Source organism: Hetaerina americana, unplaced genomic scaffold, assembly GCF_022747635.1.
Source record: "Hetaerina americana unplaced genomic scaffold, ioHetAmer1.1.p SCAF_1, whole genome shotgun sequence".
NCBI classification, from domain to species: Eukaryota; Metazoa; Arthropoda; class Insecta; order Odonata; family Calopterygidae; genus Hetaerina; species Hetaerina americana.
This window is the reverse complement of record NW_027286069.1, coordinates 14,660,977-14,681,496: the sequence shown is the minus strand read 5'-3', so window position 1 is coordinate 14,681,496 and position 20,520 is coordinate 14,660,977. Positions and strand designations below refer to the sequence as shown.

General features: G+C 38.1%; 1 protein-coding gene across 1 annotated transcript in view; it reads left to right on the top strand.

Annotated features, from left to right (window-relative positions):
- Positions 1 to 20,520, top strand: part of LOC139696782 (O-acyltransferase like protein-like) — a 77,123-nt gene that overhangs the window by 29,925 nt on the left and 26,678 nt on the right. The window contains exons 5-8 of the mRNA XM_071595625.1: positions 3,579 to 3,686; positions 17,110 to 17,295; positions 18,333 to 18,426; positions 19,844 to 19,966. Coding sequence (XP_071451726.1) covers positions 3,579 to 3,686; positions 17,110 to 17,295; positions 18,333 to 18,426; positions 19,844 to 19,966 — 511 coding nt within the window. The remainder of the gene's footprint in view (positions 1 to 3,578; positions 3,687 to 17,109; positions 17,296 to 18,332; positions 18,427 to 19,843; positions 19,967 to 20,520) is intronic.

The following is a 20,520-nucleotide window of genomic DNA, read 5'->3' as shown; positions in this document are numbered from 1 at the left end:
TGCCCATTTGTGACGCAAAGTTGACGTAAAATCAGAAAGTAAGTCACGTGGTGCTGCGTGAAGGCGAGAAGGAGCATCTAGCCAGGACAGGTCATTCATTATTAATCATTATTATTTAATTTCCGAGTGAGGAAAACTCGTGGAGGGCTCACGGGTCGAACTCGCTTTCTCCAGCTTACATAGGCACTCGTTCGCTCATTAGCAGGCGCATCTTTTAATAATTAGCCTCCCGAACATTTTCGTTGCATTTTTCATCGAAAGGAAGAAAATTGGAAGGGGTTTATGCCACTTTTTTTATTAATTTCATCCTTAAAACGGACATTCAAATAACAAAAAATCAACAATTAATTTCCAAGATCTCCACTCCCACTCTTCGACCCGACATGACCTTACATGACAATTTTCATCGGATGAGAACTGTTACCACCCACAGAAGTCCACTTCAAGACTCATGCTTTGGCATGCATTTCGTTTGCATATAGATGTTCCGGAAAAATTCGCACGGAAACGCATGGCATACGTGGGCGGAACTCTTAACGTTTCCTCGTTCCTCGTGGAAGACCGTATTTGGTTCGTAACACCTCAGTAGAGTGGAGATGGTTGCCACGGGAAAGGAAAAGAAACAGATATATTTGAGTCAGTTCCCTCGGCCGAAAATAGGTATCAGAATTCTAGCACTGTGCTGATTTACTGAGTTGTTACTGCGATTTGATCTTTTTCATGTAAATTATGAGGGCGAGAAAAAGCGTTTATTTTCATCCGTCTGTCATATTGGAAATATGAAAATAGGACTGAATCACATAGAGTTTTCACTGAATGACGGCATATCCTTAAAACATGATATCAAGGTTGTATAAAATGTATATTAAGATTAATACCTCTGATATCAACTCATAGTGCAATTTTTAAGTTTGAACGGAAGAATAGGGAAGATTGGTCCGGGATTAATAAATTCATTTCTAAAGATAAAGTGGCCAAACTTGGAAGAAAATCTTACATATATCAATATATCTGAATGACCTGAAATTTAACTTCTTCTTTTAATGAAATGCATCTTAAACTCTCGTAAAAAAAGAAATTATATTTCTCTAAAAAAAGTTCAGTTAATTAATTCAATCTTACGACTCCAATGGTCCGACCTCAGTGTAAACACAATGCTTGAATACCCGTCCGATGCCAATGGTTTTCAATGAATATGCCAAACGTCAAAGTGGTTGGGCGTGGTAGTCTAGCGGGCAGATTCCTTGGCCACTTGCCCTGGTTCGATGCCGAGTGACGCCTCGGAATGCTCTTAGCTTCGCCCATGCTATGTGATGTTTTGCAGAAAAGATCTCCCGAGAAATACGAGTATGTGGAATAAATTTAAAAATTTGTATTCCGCTAATCTCAGGGCTTACGTGCCTTCTGCATCAACCCAAGTCTTAAGTCGATCATTTCGGTATGGCTAAGAATATAATCCGTTGGCAAAAGATACGTATTCCCTCATTGACGCTTAAGTTTAAAAAAATGGCGGTCGTTTAGGTATTGCCCCCTTCATGGATGCATTCTCTATTTCTGTCTTCTCCATCCTTCGCCAACGTGGCACCTTCCTTCCCCCAAAACTAAACCAAATGCCCTCTATTGATACATAGCTCACTATCTGTATTGCATCATGTTGGTCAATTTTCTACGTCTCATTTATTCTAGATTTTTGAATGTTGAATATCTCTTTTGAGTTGGGTGGTTTGAATTGCTTGTCTAGAATATTTAAAAAAAGTATATCTGAATCTGAAACATTCCTTGCACAGAATTTGATTCAAACGAAAAAACCTCGGTTGAATTTACAGAAAATAATTTTAAAATAAAAAAAAATCAAAATTATATTAAGATACAATTCATAATAAGTTTATCTATCCTGTTAATCAAAATCTTTTTATTCATTTGATTTAATTGTTTCGCATACGCTCATTACTGCCGGAGTAGAGAATAATTATATCAATATGATTTCATTAACATGGAGTTAAGCAAGACAATTTAAAAAATGTGAGGAAAAATTCTGTTATCATTTCATTGTTATAGTTTTTGCTTATTAAATTAGCCGTTGGAAAATTAAAAATGTAAAAACTTGGGCTGATCTCATTTTAATAAAAGCTGTTGCTAAGGATTCCAAGCGATTCCGAAAGTTAAATTTTGAAGGAAATTTGTGTAATTTGTTGTTTAATGCCTGACGACATATTGTTGTATTGTTCCACTATTTTCTCTCATATGTATCTTCCTTTTTGAGAATGTGTGCTCCACTGTGATTATTCGCGTTATTCAATTTGGGAAAAATAAATATACCGGTAATATGCCTAGTATTTTGTGCTTTAGCTGTAAACTTACGAGGTGATTTTGCAGCTCTAAGATCACCCAATTTTTTTATTGCAGTTGAAAAAACACGACCAATTTTTATGAATAAAAGGCATTGATGGCTGTACCTTCCAGTTTACAGGGTATCTATAGGTTACGCTAGACTGAGGAGCGTTTTCAATACTTAAAATGTCGTTCAGTGTATAAGGACTACGCGTGATAACCCGTTTTCTCCACCAATTCGTTTTCCGTGAATGTACCAAAATCAGACAAAAGGACATTTTCACCGCGTAGTAAACTCGTTAATTGGTTTGCCAGCCTCAAATCTTAGTTGGCGTCCAGTGGCGTCTTCCGCGTTTGAGCTCCAATGGCAATGACTACGCACTAAAAATCGTACTGGACCAAGACAAATTCAACATTTTTTATTTGGAGCTCATCTTCCATTTATCAGGAACAGAATTTTAATGTCACTCAGGGATAAGTTGTCTGTGTCATTATTTAGTTGGACGTATACCATTGGGTACCATTAATCAATGTCCTATTTATTACATTTTATACCAATGCCTAATGTCAATATTTGTGTCGCTCATTACTGAGGTATCTGGCATATCGAATTTGAATTTATGTCATCCCCTTCCTTAGCACGGGAATATTTTATCTCGCTGAGTTTAAAGGTGTTTGGACGAATAAACATCATAGAATGATCAACGGAGAAAGTCACAGATAATAAATCTTATGTTTTCGGGGCGATTCAATGATCCCGGGCTCTCTGGACTGGCCGCGTGTGGGACGTTTTTGGATCCTATGACAATGCACAGAAAATATGACTATGCACTGTAATCGTGAAGGATTCATAACATTTTGACTTGGAAGACTTCATTATTCATTGATCTGAAACAACAGTTTAATGCGTACTCAAGTAAAGGTTGTCAGTGCTCCGAGGGAAGGTTGTCAGTCAAAAATGCTCCACACGTAGCACATACCGGGAGCCGCCTCTGCAGGGTTGTAGATAATCTTTGACGGACTGAGGGCACCACGAAATTTCGATTACGGTTCTGTGGGTGGAGTTAGCCAAATTCCCGCCGTCATTTGACGTCATTTGAGTCAGTTGATCTTATGATACACCTCCATAACGCAGAGAGCGCTTCCAGCATTGAGGAGTGGAACGCCGGGGGTGGACGGCATGACGAATGCCTGTGCTCTTTTGGCAGCAGCAATTCATTTAATGCGCTTCCTCCTTAATCTTTCAGTGGAGTGCAACGGGAACCACCTGAGCTACGTGCAGGGGGCACCGCCGGCGGACACTGTGGTGTCGGAGATTACCGAAAGGAAGAAGAAAAGCTGTGGAGCAGGTTTCGGTGAGTTGAAGCTAAATTTTCTCAGAAGAGCTCGGCTTTAAAACGAGCACAGCGATATTTGGCTAAAACTTAGGTATATGTATCCATTATGGTATCGTGAGCAAATATGTGGTTTATTTTATAATGGATGTATACTAAGTAATTGTATTAAATTGAAACAAAATGTATATTTGTTTTTACGTTCCAAAAAGGAAGGTATTTTTTAAGCATATCAATAAACCTAGTTTCATCTACATCTAAGTGAAACCCTGGAAGACACCGACAAAGGTGTGTGGCAGGGGTAAATTCCCAACAGACATGCAGGGTATGGTAAGATTTGTGGTCAAGAACCGTTCGTACAAGAATAATTCGTACATCAAATGCAAAGGCAAAAAGGAAATGATAAAATCAACAATAACTTCCAGAACAGGTAATAGGTGTTAGGTAACAAGTAGTCTCCGCAGCTGTATAAAACATAAAGAGAGAAAACAGAAAAGGAAACCTATAAAATCTTTACAAGCTAATGACGCTGCCCGTTCCCTAGTTGATAAGGGTCTTAGCTATTTATTTCTCTTATTGTTTTCGGTGAAAAACATCTGAACTCTATTCGTTTTACAATCCATCCATCTGATTCTGGAGTCATAGTATTACCTTAATATGAATCTGTTAAAATGTACTGCTCGTCTTCAGAAAACTAAGCCGTCTAGAACTGATATCAGAGAGTCAGCTTTTCAATCAATCTTCCAATTTGGAAGATTAGTTAAAACCTTGAATTCTTCAACCTTTTAGACTCACCACTCTGTTTTTCACATCATTTGATGAATTAACTAAATAAAAGAATAAAAAGGGTATTATTGAATAATTTTTGGTAATTTGGAGAGAGCATACAGCAAAACTTGACAGAATATTTAATTCCCCTGATAAGCTTTTTCAAGGCTAAAGTACGCTTTCAGAGAACACCAGGTATATTTAGATACATTTACTCAATTGATGGTATGCCATCTGTGAATTCCTGTGTGATCTCTAAGATCATATATATTAGTGCATATAGACTATATTTATTCTAAAAGACACCGTGATTCATGATAGTAGTTATTTTTAGCGTTCACTAACAAACTTGCGTTTCATGGAGATCCTGGCATGCAAGTTCCGTAGTAGTGAAGATATTTCGAAAGCTACCTTTGTCCCATGCCACGGGTAGGTTACTGCCCTGAGACTCCATCTCACGTCCGCACACCAAGGGGTGACTACCATACAATGAAAAACTAGATAATAATGCATCAAAAGTTTGTCAATTTTAGGATTGCCTAGTACAGCGCTCCTTCAATTTCCCAGTCCGTTATATTTGCGTATTTTTTTAAAATGAGGCATCTGCATTTTTGATTTCGTTAGAAAATTATAATTATACTATATACGTATATTTTTATATATTTTGTGCGCGCATCTATTTTTTTAACTTTTTATCCTTGTTGTTTTTCACTATGCAACTATAAATTTTCTTTTTTTAATATTATTACTTAATAATTTGCTAGTTTGTGTTTTATTTAGAGAAACTTGGTAATCTGTAACTTTTACCAATTACGTGGGATTAGAGAAACCACTTGAAGATTGACAAGTAGCAAAACATTTTTAAGAATAGTCCATTCCTTGAATCAAGTGTATTTTTTCAGTGGAGGTGACTGACAGTTAAATTTATATGGCCATTAGTTGGAGTAACTTGGGCGTGGTTAGGGGAAGAAGGGAGGGGATAAAACCAGCATTGAGCATGATGATATGAATGAAACACTTCAACTGGTCCACCGTCGATTGAACTTTCCCTCCGACGGCCGACGTCTTTCACATGCAAATGCTCTCCACACGACATCCAAGTGGGAGTGGGAATATGGCTGAAAAATCCTTTATCGCCGGAATCACAACCCGGAACCTTGGTGCCGGGCCTATCCGGTACGCTGTCCACAACATCAGCCCAAAGCGTTTTCGTTAATCGAGACTGGTCTTTCGTTTTTCGTTCCCATTCTGAACATTGTAACAATATTGGAACTTGAATTCGCACAGGGGAGGACAGCTGCTCATATTCCTCTCTTTTTCCGTTGTCTGCATATCACTCCTAATTCGGGAAGCCTCCAAACTAATTGTTTTTTTATAGCCGTGATGAAACATTTAAAGAGTGTAAGATGTACTCATGGTTAATCCCACTTAGCGAATGTATCCGCCTTCGATTAGAATTAAGAACATGATATTTTTTGCTTAACAAGAGTGGATACAATAGTTTCATAAATATGCCTCATTTTCTGTAAAGGTAATACAATAAACTAATAAGAAACTCCACAGTTAAAGTTCATTAATTATTTGGGTGAAATGTGCCTCTATTTTCCGACGATGTGCAACGGAAAGGGTCACGGCTGTTCACTCATCTTAGCACCGGACTGCATTATATTAATACGTATTTACAATGCTATGCACATGATCTTATGTTTATTTGTACAATATCCCCTGATGGTATATGATTTTAAGACTTTTGTCAAACGCTTTATCAATTCCTAATCTCTTGAATAGATTTATTATTTTGTACACTTATTAAAAAATTTCGCTTTCTAGAAGGTATCGACGGGAATCCCATTCAGGCACCTCGTCACAACCTCTGTGACGTTATCCAGCTTTCTGAAATGGCTACCTTTCAAGCTCCTTTTTATTCTTGGGAACAAAAAGAAGTCCCGCGGTTCCCCATCGGGGCTATAGGTCACTTTCACAATAGTCCAAGAAATCACGCGAGATTGTCACACGAGCAGCCTTTTGCTCTTGCGACAACTCCTAGGAGACCATCTTGGGCACACATATTTCTCATGGCTGAATCTCCGTGAGAATACAATGCACAGTAGTCTTCAGAATATTGTAATCTTAACATTCTGACATTTAGGAGTCGATCTCAATTGAGCATGTCTCAAACTTTTTGCATATTATCGTGACACAGTGTCGTTGACGGACGTCCAGGGCGTTCCTCGTCGTCAATCTTCTCTCTACTTTCCCGGAACATCTAGAGCCAGCGGAAAACCATTTCTTTGGCTTCATCTACGCAAGCATCCTCAACCATATTAATGATCCCAAAAACATTTTCCGACCCTAAATCAACATTTTATCGTGTATCGTTGCACCAATGAACATGGCATCGTGAATTCATGGCGCAACCCTTGAACAGGGGTCCTGTCTAGCAACAACTGTGCACTGTAACGGCCCGCAGACAACTTTCAGAGTTCGGGTTGCTTTCCCAAGACCTACCACCACTTATTCCCCTACAATCACTCTTCTCGTCGGCAGACGCTGTACACTCCGGATCGGTAGTCAGACACGCCACTCATGTTTCAGTGAGTGGAAAACCTATCTTTATTAGATGTTAGATTTTTATTAATAACCAGTATCGACTTGTCTTCAAAGGCATCATTGTTATTATATCGTAATCTACCGTTTTAAGGTAAGTTTTTGAATGGAAATAGACAGTAAACTCTTACCTTTCTAAGCCTCACCTAGCAAGGCAAAACTTGGCACCCCACAATACAATAAACTGTGCTTCAATACCGTATACATTCTATCTCCTTTAATTTAGTGTCCCAAATACCTATCCTTTTCTTCCACCTATCTTCCTCCTATCTTTTGCCTCCCGCTTGACTAATGTTCTACCTTCAATCACAGTCTTCAGCATTCCATCCCCAATCAAAATACTCCACGTCCATCTTTTCTGCTTCAACGACCATGTTTCCGAGGTATGCGATGCCACATTCCATGCCAAAGCCATACAAAACGCACGCAAAGGTAAAGGTGTAACAAATTCAAAGAAACAAGTGATAACGAAAAAATGCCGGAGATATTATAAAAGCAACAGGGGAGTTCAAAGGGAAGATATAAAAGGAGAGGGATTTGATAAAAGAGTTGGAGGAAAGGAAAATTATAGAGACATAACAACTTTCTAAAAAATATAATGAAAGGAAAATCCTTGGACGAAAAGGAAAAGTAAGGCTAAGAAATGGATTCCGGGATGGTATTTAAACGTTATGGGGGCTCTTATGGGGTATTGAAAAGAACAGCAATGTAGATAGTAATATGGAAGCAACGACAAGGCTCTGCCTTAAGAAGATTATTCTGATTACTAGGCTTAATAGGTTACTGATTATCCTCGGCTGAAAAGGACTCTAAATATATGGGTAACTTAAGAACTTCTCGTTGTCAAATGACTTACGTCACTCCTTTGAAATACTTGAGCAACAACCATATTTGTTTAGTAATGCGTATAAGTGGCTTCGCGCTATACCATTTTCGTTTTGTTGAAATCTTTTGTTAATCTTTCTTTCAATATGAACCACACACACACATTTTAAAAATATTACTCTATTGTTAGCTAAATTGATAAACTGTCTCACTGCTAATAATAATTTATTGCGACTATAGTTTGGAATTAACGTCTTCAGCTTCAGGTGAATGATGTCCTGCCTGAATCGACGCCATTGATTGCTGTCCTTTTCTCTGTGTAGATTGGGGAAAGTGTAAGATCCACTATAATCAGTTTAATCGAAAATTAAATTTAAAACTCCAAGGTGGAACGAATAAATTTGAAAATATTCTTTCTGGATCAAGAGCGGATTTTCATTTCCCGTTTGGTATCTGAAATGCGCACCTTGGCGGTTTTGGACTGGTTTTTTGACAGTTAACTCCGTGAATGTCGAGTATGGAATGAAACATGGCCACTTAATGATTTATTTAACTATTATATTCTGACACCTCATTCGAAATCAATGGAAAACGAGTAGTATATATTTTCAGCAGGGAATTCAACTAATTGAATCGCTGAGACATCGCTCCGGAAATATTTAATTTAACCCATTGCGTAACAACATTTGATTCTGGCCCAAATTAGAATTAAAATTAATAGACATTTAATTAGCAGGCCAGCTCGTTACACCATCCCGTTTAATCTCAACTCTGCCATTCTTTGAAAGACATGCTTATGTAAAGGTTGATGCAAAATATGTAAAGCCGTTCGTCGGAGAAAAGTGTAAGAAAAAAATACCATCTTTATACGAAATTGAAGAGAAAGCGTGATCAAATTGAATTCAACCTTCAGTAGACGATTGGTACTTTTTATTCAGGATACAATACAATTATCTTCAAAATACAATTTGTAATGTAAATGTTTTTATCACAACTGATTATGGTTTGATGAATGAACAAAGTTAACTTGATTTTAGAATTCATGTAGTAGTAGTAGTTTTTAGGGGAGGCGACCGACTGCGGAGGTCATTTGCGCCATAGGGGATGGACAGGAAGGATGAAGGGTGGAGAGAAACCCGGCGTCGGCATTAGCCTACTCTTTACGAAAGGCGCCAAGGGGTCCGCAGCTTAACGTCCCTTCCGATGGACGGCGTACTCACCCAAAGTGCCCTCCACAAAGCACCTCAAGTAGGGATCGAGATACCTCTGAAAAATATTCAACACCGCCGGGATTTGAACCCGGGCCCTCTGGGTGAGCCAGTACGTTAGCCCCCGCACCATCTCGATCCCCCTTTAGAATTCATCCCTCATGTGAGGAATGAAGGGTGGCAGAATATGTGCGGTATTGAATAAGGGTTTATTTGTGGGTTCAGTTTGTGACGGGTGATAGGCTAAGAAATGTGGGGGTGGAGGTTGCGTTGGTGTCCTTCCAAAAAGCTTAAACGGTTGACTAAGGCATTGCGATGATACATTCAGTGAATAATAGAATCAATATAATTTATTGTTAATAAAGATGATGCTATTTTAATCGTTAATTGGTGCACTTATGGATAACTAATGAGACTACCGCGCCTCATCGCTCGCTTTCATGAGGTCGGTGGCGGCGGCATTAATGAGGAAAAGTCAAAGAATTCAACCGGTTACTCCTTCTTTCGAGCCTGTTTGGTGAGCTCTCTTTATTATAAAATTTCAACGCTTTTTTTATTGTACCCATTTATTTCCCATCTTCGGGTTTCACCGAAATAAGTCAAAGAGTTGAACATTTCAAATCTTGGACAGTACGAGTATGCTAAGGGTATTTGTATATATGGGTTGGGTTTATATGTTTTTCTTTAATTTGGCGATTTACGATGTGGAATAACGCAACGTTTTTCGTTTATTATTCCGACTAGACAAGGAACTGATGGATTCCAGTCGGATGTATGTAATAAGCCCTTTCTAATTTACGAAAAAAGAGTGGGAAGAAGAATTTGTATTTGTATAGGATATCCGAATGAGATTAGTAAAATTTTGACAGTCCGAGAGGGGAAGCATCAAATATGAGGTAACAAGAGGATTTTAGAATAGAATCCAACCCTCCTCTCTTCTCAGGAATCCCTTCGGCACATAATGTAGGCAATGGATTTATTCAAGAATATTACCTCAGTTATTGCATTGCTTTAGGAGAATAAATTAAAATTAATTTCGGAAAACATTTTTGAAAATCAATTTACAGCGAATCACATTTTATTCAACACCTTGAACGTAGTCAGATATTGAAAACCAAACCTGTGTGTGTTTTTTATTCACTTTTTTTGTTAGCTTTAAGACTTGTGATTTATATGCTGTTTATGTTGTCATTCGGAGAGCATAGCAATTTCTTTTACCTGCTCATAATAACTAAAACTATATGTGCCGTTAAAACTACAGTAATCAAGTCGAAGATTAGTTTGGCAGCTGATGGTAGAACTCACCCACTACTAAGCCCAAGGAAGTATGAAATTAATGCGTCGGCGTAGGGGGCCAGTTCCTTTACCTTTTCCGCCTACTGCTTCCTAGAAAGGTCTAGTATCCGACAAATCATGCGGCATTGGTGACGCTTAGGGTGCTCATAGGTGTCACCTGGAATCGAGTTCGGCCAGTAGCTTAGCACTCTACCCACTGGCCTACCGCGTCTCTTTGTAATATGCTTGAAATTTGAGAATGTTTGATCAGTTTATACGAGTATATCGTATATCGCTATTTCAGAGTATGTTGGTATTCTTTTGTTAAGTTTTTAGTTGTAAGCGCAAGGGAAAGTACGCAGCCACGATCTTAGACATAAACTTATCTCGTAGTTCAAAGCATAAAAGATATAATCTTATAGCATTAGGATCGATAGTTAAAATTAAAAGTTTTTGGTACATATCGTGGTTATGTTACTGTTATTCGACTCATTGGCCTGGTTCCTCGGAGCAATTACTTCCTCGACTATAATTATCCATAATGTGCAAGTCCCCGCATTTAAACTATAGTCCTCCGAGTGTCACGACATACTTCACTGCAGCCGGTTATATAAGAAATAATGTTGCTGTTAGAACTTGAGTTTCGATTTCTCTATTTATGATTTATTTCATCCAATGGTTTTACTAGAGAATTCGCTCGCTTAATGAAAGGGTGCTTGCCATGTCAGCCTATTTAAATAGTACAATGGCATTTCAAAGTGGAGGGAAATGAGCTGCTCGATAAAAATAAAATTAATGGAAGCGAAACCTAGGAAGTCGAGGATTGACGTATACTGATGGATTTCCTCCCGGAAGCATGTAATTATCGTTTGCGTGCGGTCATAAGGTTTTTTTTTACGCGACGCTGCCTGAAAAAACCCCCGTGGGCCTTCTCTCTTCATTGGCATGTGGCGATGGGGAAGGCGTAGGGTTTGGACTCCTTTGACGCCCGAAAACGCGTGATATCGTGTGCAGTCAGTCAAGTACTGCTCTGGTTTGGACATTTTCACAGTTTATGAGTAATTAATTATGGAAATAAATTAGTTGCCCTAGGTGATTTGTCTGACAGCCTCTATTTACTTCGAGGATGAAGAAATCTCTGATCAATAACCCATCCAATTCGTCGACGGTCCAAGTTTTGGAGCTCCTCAAAGAAATCCCAAGTCTGATTTTTTACCGTTTGATAGAACTATTTGCGTATCTGTTTTAAACGTGGTCACTTGCCAGGGGTAAATATAAATTTCAAGTCGTAATCATTTTTATTTTATTTCCCCCCCAAGAATTTAGTCGGCAGTGTAAATAGTGCACCTTATCATGATTTTGATGGAAGGTTTTCAAAATCATTTGAAATTTTTAAGGCAATTGTGCGCCGGCTTCGGATAGGTTTTGACGGGCCTTTGCATTAAACACGACCACTCCCAAGTCATAACTTACATAATACGAAAATATCCCCAAGCGCCGTTCTACATAATAACCAAGTAATAGCACTTTTTTGCCAGATAAAAGTTTATTACCAACCAAGTTTCGAAGGGCTAAATTATCTTCAGGAAACCTGATCGGTAATAAAGTTTTATATAATTAAAAAGTGCTATAATTTGGACATTATGTTCCAATTTCACCATATCACGCCTAAAATTACGTAATTTGTCCCATTTAACAAATTTAAAAAAAAATCATTCTTTAGCTCCGCATACTTCCTACTTCCCTTAATTTAATCAAAAATACTCAAATATTATTTTCCTCCCTCTACCTCGCTTTCCCAACATTCTCCCCTTTGTAACCCTTAGCACCCCATTGCCTTTCAGTAGCTCTTGCGTCCAACATTTGTTCTGCCAACCCATGGTCCGAAGTATTCGTTTATAATAGATCGAAAAAAAGTACGCATGTTTCAGCGGTGGAGGGAGCTTGGGCTCCTGATCGAGGAAATGTTTTGATTGAGGGATTAGTTTTTCTATTGCGTTTTATCTTTTTTCTATTTTCCTTTCTATTCTAAATTAAAGCTTACAACAGTCTTTTATTTACATTTACAACAGCCATTTATACTAACGCAAATAATATCATGCTAGTAACGCATCATGAGAACGACTCCATCTCTGTAAGCCACTTGGCTATTCACTTGGCCGTAAAAGGGCTCAGCCTTCGGTCACCTCCGCTACTAATCATTACTGCATATTTTGGTATTTATTTTCAAAACTTCTTCGACGTTTCAGTCATAAAATTTCTCATGACACGAGCTTCAGTGTTCAGGTCAGGTGATGATGCTTATATAAGCGTAGGCAAATTGTGGCGGAGGGGCTATGGCTCCTTGAATGCAGATGGAGAGGAGTGAGAATGCAGAGAAGTTAAGCTCCGAAGAGCGTCTCATAGGGCCCCAGTCGTTCTCAAAAAGAATTTGGGTTGCTGAGGAGAGAATAGAATTATTTACGCTCCGTGAACCATGTCATGTATTCAGTTAATTTAATCAACTTCCCCCTACACTACTCACAGTTAGGAATGGCATCATGAATTGCAGGGCCAGAACGCTACTATATGCATCCGTTATCTCGCGCATCTTTTGACGACTCAATTCAAATAGCTGACGAAATAACGCTCTTAAAACAAAATACCCCCTTTACAAACATGCTTAAAATAATGAAAACCAATGAATTAAAAGTGATTTTTATTGCTGTGAGCCTAAAATGAAGTACAGGGGATGATGGGATGATGAAGAGTAGTTATCGGTTCAGGTAGGTTTTTGATAGACTCAACAATTTGTAATCGTTGCTACTAAGCCCCAGCGTTTTCTAGGGCAAAGCCTCTAAGCGTTTTCTAAGCCCCAATAAGCACGACACTAAACAAACACGCTAAAATCCTCATTACCATAAATCATCCATCACCTCAACTTGCTTAACGCCCCCTTTCATCCCATCTAACAGGCCCATTCATTCCTGTGCATCTATCTCATCTACCCAACATTCCACTCTCTACCACAGCTTTGCAATTTTCCTACCTTCTTTAAATGTGAACGTCAAAGGAGAAAAAGAGGTGGATATTAAGAGCCGCTTGGAATATTTATTGGCTAGCTATTTAAAATGAGTGTTGGGATGAATGGCAAATGGTGATGATGTCGCCTAGAACAGTTTTGTTTTATGCTGATTTTGTTTTAGACATTATTCACCAAGTTAATTGACATTTGCTACCCTTCGACAACTATCCCTAACAAAAACTGGATCATTTGATGTGGAGGGCAAGAAAGACTCTCGAAAAGTTCATGTCCGTGCCATTAATTGCGCTAGAACTTTCAAGATTTTAATCACTTTGTAAGAGGGTGAAATTTCCCGACAAATCTTACTCCTCGTCTCTATTTCTTCCGGTGGCAGAGATTGAGCTCTCGTCAAAAAGAGTGACTGGAGAGCAGATTCCTAAGCTCACTTTGCCGATCATTAATTCTAAAAAAAACCTTGAGAAGCGAACACGAGCAAAAACATGGAGGATATGATTGTAGGAAGCGCAGCACATGTAACCATTATCTGAATCAATCTTGCGTCCATTTGCCTTTCTTTCCGAGCGGACTCAATTTGTCTTCGAGTGAAAATAATAATGAATAGTTATCCTGAAAAAGGTTATAAGTTGAGTTTGTTTCCTTTACGCCGACGACTTGACACATACTTGGAGTTTTCAGGCGATTAACATTTCTGTGTAAGGAAGACTAATTTTATATCTTGATTATATTTTAAAGGCGGGAATGGATCGGCTAATGCTAGGAAAACATAGTTGAGGTCGGGAAAGAATCCACCACTTATTGGATGCAATAAAGGGAGTTTTAAAGTGTGCAGATCTAAAGAACGAGTTACTGTAATCGTTAAGGCGTGTAGTCGTAATAGGTATAGTCAGGAACGGAGAGATTTAAGATGTAATTTTTCCCAAGAACGATAATGGATCAGAATAACGTTATCTAACTATGCTAGAGGGAAAAAGTATTTCGGGTCAAATTTAGTCTGGTATGTAATCACCCCCAGCCACACACCCTATTGGTTTCTTGCAGGGTACTAAAAAAATAAAAAACTAAAACAATCAAAAGACTAAATCACTACAAAATAATCGATCTTTTACGAGATCAAGAATCCGCCATTTCCATCGAAGGAAATAAGGGTCAAGTAATTCACCCTTTCAAAAGCAACCTATTTGTTTTCTTATTTCTTTTTCGTAGATTACGACCATCTGGATCCAGCTGTAGATGTAACTGATCGTCATGTTGTTTTTTTTTCCTTTTTTTTTGGGCGATCGCATTACATCAGTCACAACCCGCGTTGGTGTGACCGCCGCCCAAACGTTTTGATTGATAGATTTGAAGCGAGAAACGTGTGGATCCACCTTTAAGAATGTCAAAACCTATTATATCTGTCTTCTACTCAAGTGGCTGAATAATATTTAACGTCTTCCATTTTGAGATGCTAATTAATAAGAAGGTGATAAAGGAAGAAAGCCATTTCATTCTACATCCTCCAAGTTGTGGTTTCGTCCCACATTGAACAGGAAGATTCGTCATTCAGAAAATCATGTGCCGCTACAATGAAAGGCCATGATTGCTTTTTGGAAAAGAATATGAGACGAGTCTGACGGAGAGTTTGAAGACATTGATCTGCGCTCCTTAGTCTTGAAATTGCCATTTTTTAAAAAGAATTTTACGCACGCAAAATCATACAAGCATTATAATGGTTTCTTTCTTCAAACCACGCGGTTCTTTCCCTTGAGCAACTATTAGAATGGAAATAAATACTTCGCACTTATTTCATGTATCCTCATTTATTTCGTTTCAATGAAAGTTTTGATCCATGGAAATACTTTGTGTAGACAGAAAAAAATTTATTTTTCACTTATCTTGCATCCGTCGTCTGCATACAGTCAATTCAGTTGACTTTAACTCTTTTGCGTTCAACATAAATATGTACTTGTACCCTTATATTCGATATATTATTGGTACTTTTACATTCCATTTTTACTTATTTATACTTACATTTCATTATCGTTTGTAACTCTTGCCGATACCAGATTTATGGAATGGTGGAATATTTCATAGTTTCTAACTTGACAGTTATATTTTAATTTCATGTTAATGTTTCAGTTTCATCAGGGTTTTATTTTTATTTATTTATTTATATCAATCCGATAACAGCACTTTTTGGCTGATAAATTGAACTTTTTAGCATATATATATATATATACATACGAGGGTCATCCGGAAAGTAGTACCCGTTCGTGAAATAAAGACACAAAAGTAAATATTAACAAACATAAAAAATTTTATTTGAAAGAGGATACTTTAAACTACTTCTCAACATAATCTCCAAGCAAATTAAGGCATTTGTCATAACGTGTGACAAGTTTCTGTATTCCTGCTGCATAGTCCTTCGCCGCCAGCTCATTGAGATACGCGAGGGACCCATCTTGCACAAATTTTTGCATAATGCAGATGGTGTTTAACAATTTCATGAACAATTGTTCGAGAAACATTGGGAAAATGCTCACAGATGTCATCAATTGTGACGCGCCGATCGTTCCTCACGAATTCGTCAACTGAGCTCACCAGTTGGTCTGTAATGACAGACGGTCTCCCCGAACGCTCATCGTCGTGTGTGTTCCCCCTCCCCATGTTGAAGTTGCGACACCACCGCCGAACAGACGACTCGTCCATTACATTGTCTCCATACACCTCCTTTAATTGGCGATGAATATCACATGGGCGAACGTTTCTTGCATTGAGGAATTTAATCACTGCCCTCACTTCACAACTGGCGGCGTTCTCAATCTTTTTAAACATTGTAAACAATCACAGAAACAACACAGGCAATGCTAGCGTCACGCAACTTGGCTCAGAGAAGGCAGACAAGCCACTGAAGCTATCTGACCTCGTCCAGCGGCTACTCGCGTCGTCAGCACTTCATGCGGCACGAACGGGTACTACTTTCCGGATGACCCTCGTATATATATATATATATATATATATATATATATATATATATACATATACATATATATATAATATATAATATATATACACTCATTTATATAGAAACAGATATAACGGAAAGGGATAGGAACACACATAAAGGACGAACATAGGAGAGGTGGGGAAGGCGGAATCAAGCAGATCACGAATGCAAAAATATTTTCTAGACCGGGATTTTTTAGGAAATATTTTTGTATTAGTGATCTGCTTGATTTCGCCTTCCCCACCTCTCCTATGTTCGTCCTTTATGTGTGTTCCTATCCCTTTTCCTTATATCTGTTTCTATATAAATGAGTATTTGGTCGCCGTTTGGCGGGATTGCGTGTTTGAATGTGTGTGTATAATTATATATATATATATATATATATATACACACATACATACATACATACATGATACATATATATATATGTATAATAGTCACAATACATTTATATACTGTGCATAAAAAACATGCAAACACACAAGCCCTATGTGGAGGCCGTACTAACTAGGCTGGAATCGAAACCGCAACCTCTGGGTTGGCAGGTGAGGATGTACCCCGTCTGAACCGAGTCCGGAGTTAAACCTTGTAGGAAACAGAAATAACGCGTTTTAAATAAAAAATGCATGCAAGTTTTGATATGATCACTCTTTGATTTTATTTAATTTTTAATCGCGTGTTTGGTTCGAGTATCAGCTCGGATATCAGAATAACCTATCGTGCTGACGCTCTTCCTTTCGTTTCTTGCAGTGTCTACTGTCAAGGGGGTTCTCATGTGCTTCAGCTTGCGCTACAACGTGCCCAAATTATTCGAGAAGCCTCCGCCCGTCGACTACAGCGTTGGACCATCCTTGGCATGCCTGCACGGTCTGCGGGTCTTCAGCCTTGTTTGGGTGATCACAGGGCACGCATGCCTTGTGGCTATGGTTTTCGTTGGTGAGTAGCGTTTGAAGGAGCCGCTGATGAGATAATATACAAAAAAATGACCAAAGGCTTTCACTAAAATGGAAACCGCATTCGTCCCACTTCCCAATGAGTGGTGAAGATTGTCGTGAGGAAGTGCTATGAATCGCTTGGGTAAGGTAAAGGTTTATTTTGAATACGACTCTAAATCAGTACTTATTTCATCCGTATTGACGGAGAAGATAAAGAGATATCATGGGATATTCACCGGCATTCTAATCCGAATTCCTGACATTCATTCTGGTTTAATGAAGATTGCTAAGTGTTTTTTTTGGGCTCGCTTGAATGGTGCATTAATATACATTGCAATGATGGCCATGGTCCAAACTTGGTGTAGATTTATTTGGTAGAAGTAAGAAAGGATTTATTTTTCAAAAAAATTATAAAAATACCGCTGCAACCCATATTTTCATAGATGGTATATCCTAATAGTTTTTTAGTACTTTGCGAGCCACCGCTAGGGTGTGTATAGTAGGTGGAGGAATTAAACCTCAACCTACACACCTAGGGCTAAAACTAGTTTAATTCCGTGGGAAAAATTTTGTGGTAACCCGTGGTCAGTATTTAATTCAGTTAAATTCATTAATTTGTATCTCGCCTACCCTTGGAGTTATACTTATAAATTAATGAATGGGAGCAGTATTACTAACACGAGAGCTAGGGGGGAAAAGTATTCGGGTCAAACTTGTCTGTTGTGTTTTCATCTCCTGCCATACCCCCTAGCAGGCCTGCAGGATACGTAAAGTACTAAATACTCTATTTTATTTCTTTGAAAGTGAAACCATTATCAGTATAAACCATTAATATCATTAAGTGGATAGTAAATGTCGTTCAATTCACGAAAATAATTTTACGGAATCGTGATAGGTTTTTTTTCGATTATTCAATTTTTACGAATGCGAAGTGACGTTTAGTCTTTCCCATTCACAATCGTGTCACGCTTAGGAAATGTGCATATGTTGTTATATGTGTGGTTTAATTAACTTATTATTTTTCTCATATGTTTCTAGATAACAAATCTTTCCGCGGGATCGTCGAGAAGGACTTCTTGTTTCAGTCCGTCAGCAACGGGGCATTTTCAGTGGACACATTCTTCTTCATAAGGTGAGACTGGTGGAAATTCATTTGCAAAATAAGCAACCCCGATAAAACCAATCGCGATTTCATAATAAAAGAGTTATCTTAATTTCCTTTGCCGGTTAAAATAAAACAACAGACAGTATTTCCACGCAACTGCCAATGAGTCGGAGTGTATCTATTGCAAGTTGAAGTTAATCAATCCAAGAATCAACTCGAACTATTGAAGTGCCCTGCATTCATTTAAAAAGTGTACGATTCAGCTCCGTAAAGCTCCTAATCTCCCCATATTTAATTTTGGTTCCGCTCGTGGTAAAATGAAGAAACGAAATCCCGTTGAAAAGTGAAATTCAGCGGCAGCGAATTGGAACTACATCCCCTGCTTTCCAAAGTTACAAATCTCATTATTTGATTATTTTAAGAATTTTTTTATAATGAAGATATTTGAATTCCAAAACCTGTTGAGGTTTACGAAGGAAGCAATGAAGATGTAAGGATTGTGATTAAAATAATAAAACTGCGAATACACTCATTCATAATTTGCGTTCGTCATCCCATCTCTGAACATCATTACATTTTTATAATTCTTACGTAATTATTGTTATGGAATACATTTAGGTATTCTGCTTCAGGAATTATGTGTCATGTAATGTACTTTATTGAGTCAAATGCATTGTTGAATTCTTTGTGGCCTATCATGCCGTAAAGTACGCCTTGTGCAATGGTCGCGGCCAGTTGTTCCAATATCCGATTGTAATCCAAAAGTTTGTAATCGATATAATATAGTGTAGAGGTTTGGGAACCTCTTGGGGCTCGGTCTCCTTCAAGGTCTATCGAAAAATCCATCAATATTATCTATGGTACATATTATTTTCATTTTTACTATCAATTTGTATTTTGTAAGGTAGGTTTTGGATGGGCACAGACTGAAAACACCTTCGTTTCTTTACCTCCCCTAACAAAGCACAACAATATACAGTAAAACTGACCCCCCGCACTACAGTAAAACCTTCTTTAATTTCCCCATACGTGCATTATAATTCTCCTCCCTCCGTCCAAAATGCCTCTGATTTGCCTCCGCCTAACTCGCTTGCCTAGTGTTCTACTCTCTATCACAGTATTCATCATTCCATTTCCGATCAATCCACCTTTTCTTCTCTTTTCAGATTTAATGAAAATAATGGAAATATTATATGCTAGCATGTTTTAATATGGTAATGAAACAAATTAATCCAATAAAATGTATCCAATGAATATATTTTGAACGATCTGAAAAGTGATCGTCACTTAAATAGGTGCTAAACACGTAAATACGTACATTTGATTGTAACTTTCTAGTGCGTAGTGTATTTGTAGATGTAGTGCCTATTCTATACTGTTACGCACTTCGGTATTCACCTCTCTGGCTTCAAGTTTCCTAATTTTTTTTCCTTTTTTATTGTAGTGGTCTCCTGGTGTCCTATTTATTCTGCAAGGCGATTGCGCGGCCTACAGTTAGCGCAGTGAACAGAAGCATCAAGTCTGACTTCTTAAAATTTGTGGGCATTTTAATTTATCGATTCATAAGGTGAGTCATCATATCAACCTTCAGTTTTATAATTATAATTAAGGTGAGCCATTTCCTTTGCTATTTCACTAATACATACGAGGGTGGTCTTACAGTACAAGATACAAGACTTTTTTTCTGAAATTTTCTGAGGTCGGAAACTTTTCAGACCACCCTCGTATTTTGATTAAAAAAGCATGTCTGGTCGTTGTCATATCCTTATTAATACGTTCATTACGTTCTTTCTTTTAGTGTAAAATCTTCGTTAAAAACCATGCATAACTATAAAGTCCTTTCCCTCTTCTTACTGAAGACAGCTACCCCTTACTCTTTGATTCGAAGAGGTAAATTCCACCGGAGCAAACCGTCTAGTACACCTTTAATTCAATTAGAACGCTGAAGTTGCCTGACTGTCGAAAAAACGTGGGCCTAGAAATTCGAAGCACATGCAACCGCCATTATCTACTATTCCGTCCGTTATTCTGTCATTCGCATTCTCACGGTCAATGCGGCAGAAATAATTGATTGATTGTGAAAATTATCGATAATTATAGTTTCATTTTACTTCAGGATTA